This window comes from Meles meles, chromosome 8 (assembly GCF_922984935.1).
Source record: "Meles meles chromosome 8, mMelMel3.1 paternal haplotype, whole genome shotgun sequence".
Taxonomy (NCBI): Eukaryota; Metazoa; Chordata; class Mammalia; order Carnivora; family Mustelidae; genus Meles; species Meles meles.
Window position 1 is genome coordinate 14,493,305 of NC_060073.1, and position 3,990 is coordinate 14,497,294.

The following is a 3,990-nucleotide window of genomic DNA, read 5'->3' on the forward strand; positions in this document are numbered from 1 at the left end:
TTCTCTTTCTCTTGCTCACTCTCTTGCTCAAATAAATACATAAAATCCTTTAAAAAAATCCTATAGGGTATAAGGTGGTGTTTCATTGTGGTTTTGAACTGCATTTTTCTAATGACTAAAGGTGTTGAACCTTTCTTCATGAGTTTATTGACCATTTGTTTAACTTCTGTGAGAAACGTCTGTTCAAGTCTTTAGCCTGTTTTCTAATTTGCACTGTTTGTTTGTTTTTTCTGTTGAGTTGAAGAATTTTTATATACTCTATATAACAGAGCTATACTGAATGTGTGATTTGCAACCTCCTCCATCTACTGTGTGGGTCATCTTTTCATTCTTTGATAGTGTTCTCTGATACACAAAAGTCTGTTTTTTTTTTTAACTTTGATTATGTTCATTTATCCATTTTTGCTTTTGTTGTTTTTGCTTTTGGTGTCTAAGAAAGCTGTAAAGAGCTTAGCTGAGCTGGTAGAGAGAGACTTGAGCTATCGGGTGTTAGACAGCCTATATAAAGCAACAGACCATAAATGGAAGATTTCAGCCCTTAATCACTTACTACAATGGTCATCTCAGTCATATGTCATGAAAGTTAGTGATTATTTGTCTATTTATTCCCAGTACAGGTTTCTGTATGGCCTGTACAGAGAAGCACAATCTAACGATAAGGAAAGAATTCATTCTAATGGGAATCACAGGACCCCCTGAGCTGCAGGCTCCACTGCTCGGACTCTCCCTCACATTTTACCTCATCTCAGTGGTGGGTAACCTGAGTTTGATCATACTCACCAAGATAGCCTCCGGGTTACAAAGACCCATGTACTTCTTACTCCGACACCTGGCTCTCACTGACCTGGGTTATTCAACAGCTGTGGGACCCAAAATGCTAGCAAACTTTGCTGTAGATCAGCCTACCATCTCTTATACCTGGTGTGCTACCCAACTCACTTTCTTTAGTATATTTATTACTAGTGAAATTTTCATTTTGTCAGCAATGGCCTATGACCGTTATGTGGCCATCTGTAACCCTCTACTCTATGCAGTCATCATGTCACATAGATTATGTCAGTTGCTGGTGGCAATCCCCTATGTATATAGCATCCTTCTGTCTTTGCTGACCATTACAAAAATTTTCCTTTCATCATTTGGTGGCTATAATGTCATCAGGCATTTCTACTGTGATAGTCTACCATTGATAGATTTGCTCTGCTCAGACACACATGAAATTAGACTGATAATTCTGATCTTTTCGGCTTTTAATTTGGTGTCATCTCTTCTGATAGTCCTTGTGTCCTACATGCTGATCCTTATTGCCGTGCTCAGGATGAACTCTGCAGAGGGCAGGCACAAGGCTTTCTCCACCTGTGGATCCCATCTGACAGTGATAGTCATATTTTATGGTACTCTGTTTTTCATGTATGTGCATCCCAAATCCAGTCATCCACTTGATACTGATAAAATAGCCTCCTTGTTTTATACTTTGGTTATACCCATGCTGAATCCAATGATCTACAGCTTGAGGAACAAAGAGGTGAAAAATGCCCTATATAGGACCTGCAGAATGTTAGCAAATGTTCTACTTAAAATTCACTGTAGGGCACACTAACACTAAATTATGTATTAGTCAATGCATACTATAGTTAACCTTGCTGTAGTCTTGTTCTGTTGTTTCCAGGGGGTGAGCAAGAATCAATGTGATAAGCATACAAACAAAGAAAAATATACATTATTTTCAAATTTCAAATGAGGATAATCACCAACAGATTGCTTCTTCTTTCTCATCCTTCAGATACTAACCTAATTTAGTTTCAGTTCCAGGTCAAGTACTATTCCTACATGGTCTGGCACTACCCTATTTGTCTGTCTCTTCCACTAAACACTTATTTTTATAAAACCAGAGACTCCATATATTCTTTTTACAACCTTATCTATAACAGTCTAGCATAGTGAAAATCACACACAAAGAAGATACCTGATAGATACTATATAAATTAATTAATCAAGGAAATAAACATACTGCGAGGTTTAATAATGAAAATTCCTCTCTTTATGGGGTTTACACAAAATAGGCAGCATGATAAGTGGTCTGTACAGTGGGATGGATTGGATTGAGCAATATGAAAATGGGATAGAGCCAATAGCCAGGACGAGGGTCACCCTTTAATAAAGGTTGTCAGGGAGTGTTCTGCAGAGATAGCATTGAAACAAACACTTGAGGAGCTAAGCGGATAGACTCTGGCTACCTATCGGGAGCTTGTTCCATGGGGACCAAGCATTGCAGCAGTTCCCAATTACTAATGTGCTGAGGAACACCAGAGTCAAAGGCGGTGGGAACATAAATGTGACTAAGAAATAAAAGAGATATGATGAACTTATAATATAGAATGTGATCTTGTAGGACTTACATAGGCCATTGTAAAACTTACCTTTTATTCCAAATGATAAAAAAGACTTTGGAGGATTTTGAGCTAAGGAGTGGTTTGATCTATCTTTGATTAGGGGACAGCTTGACCCCTGTGCAAATAATGGATGGAAAACTCTGAGATGGGAAATTGAAGACACCAAGGGAGTTGATCATGTTACATTTGAGAGAGAATAGAGGTTTAATCCAGGACAAGGAGAGTCAGAGGATAGAATTGATTACATTCTTAACACATTTTTAAGGAAATCTCAATATTTCTTCACATTTATGTGGGGTATATATAAGAAGCATAAAAAGAGAAATTAATGATTTGAAAAGAATGGAAAGACTAATTCCAAGACTCATCTTAAAATATGCTGAATACTGTTTTCTGCTTTCAATTAAGATGGTCTTAACTTCCCATTAAGATATGAAAAAAAAAAAGCACCAAACCAAACAAAAACAGAGACAAGAAATATGAAACAAGTGGTCATGACATTGACATCAAGCAACAAATGCCAGTTTCCCTGGCAGATAAGGAACAAATGAGGTGAATCCCATGATTGGGCCACCTTCCTAATGAGCTGAAGAAACAAAGTTGAGAGTCCAGGAAGTCTATGGTAGCTGAATTTTGTAAGATAGAGTGCCAGCACTAGAAAAGCTGTGCAAAGAAAGAACACTGGATCTCTGCAGAGAATCCTTCTGGATTATTGGACAGATTAGTGATCAGCACATGCAAGAGGAAACCGTCCAGGTGAAAGAAATAATCATCTAAGATGATGAAAGGCAACAGTATCTGGATCTCAAACAGAGGTAGAAATTGTGAGAATGTATTGTACAAGGAGTAGAAAACCTCATAGTTTGTGGGGCTTTAGGTAAATTACTCAAGAAGGTCTTCCTTCAGTAAGAGGAATAGTTAAGCCTTATACTTCTACACTGCTCTGGTCCACCTAAGAAATTATAAAAGCAATATCCAAAAGGATTAAACTATTCAAAATAACTATATCCTAGAACAAAATTGAGGGATTATTGCTAAAATACAAATGTATCCAGTATCCATCAAGAAAAATTCACAATGTGTGAAATACATTCTATAATTATCAAACATACAAGGAAGCAGGAAGACATGATCTATAATGAATAGAATAACCAATCAATGGAAACTGTTCAGGAATTTGCACATGTTTGACATATCAAACAAGGACAAAATTGTTATTAGAATTATATATCATATTTTCAAAAAGATAACTAAAGACATGGAAGGTATTTAAAAAAAGGATTTCAAATATTAGAGAGAGAAAAATACCATGTTCAAGGTAAAAGATAAATGGGATTGTAGTTATAGTAGATTGGACATTACAGAAGTAAAGATTAGTCAGTCTATAGATACAGCAATAAAAAGTATCAAAGTGAGACAAAGGGAATGAAAAGAACCAAAAACATAAAAAGAATAATAATAATTTGGGAGACAGTTTCAACTAACCAAGTATGCATACAACTGGTTTCCCAAAGACGAATGCAATTAGAATTATTTGAAGACAATACTGGTGAAAAGTAATCAAACACGATGAAAGTTAAAAGACCTCAGATTCAAGAAG

General features: G+C 36.3%; 1 protein-coding gene across 1 annotated transcript; it reads left to right on the forward strand.

Annotated features, from left to right (window-relative positions):
* Nucleotides 1-625: 625 nt before the first annotated feature.
* On the forward strand, nt 626-1,597 carry LOC123948591 (olfactory receptor 8K3-like). Its single transcript, XM_046015796.1, has one exon. It carries the CDS (start codon nt 626-628, stop codon nt 1,595-1,597), a length of 972 nt encoding a protein of 323 aa, XP_045871752.1.
* The last annotated feature ends 2,393 nt before the right edge of the window (nt 1,598-3,990 follow it).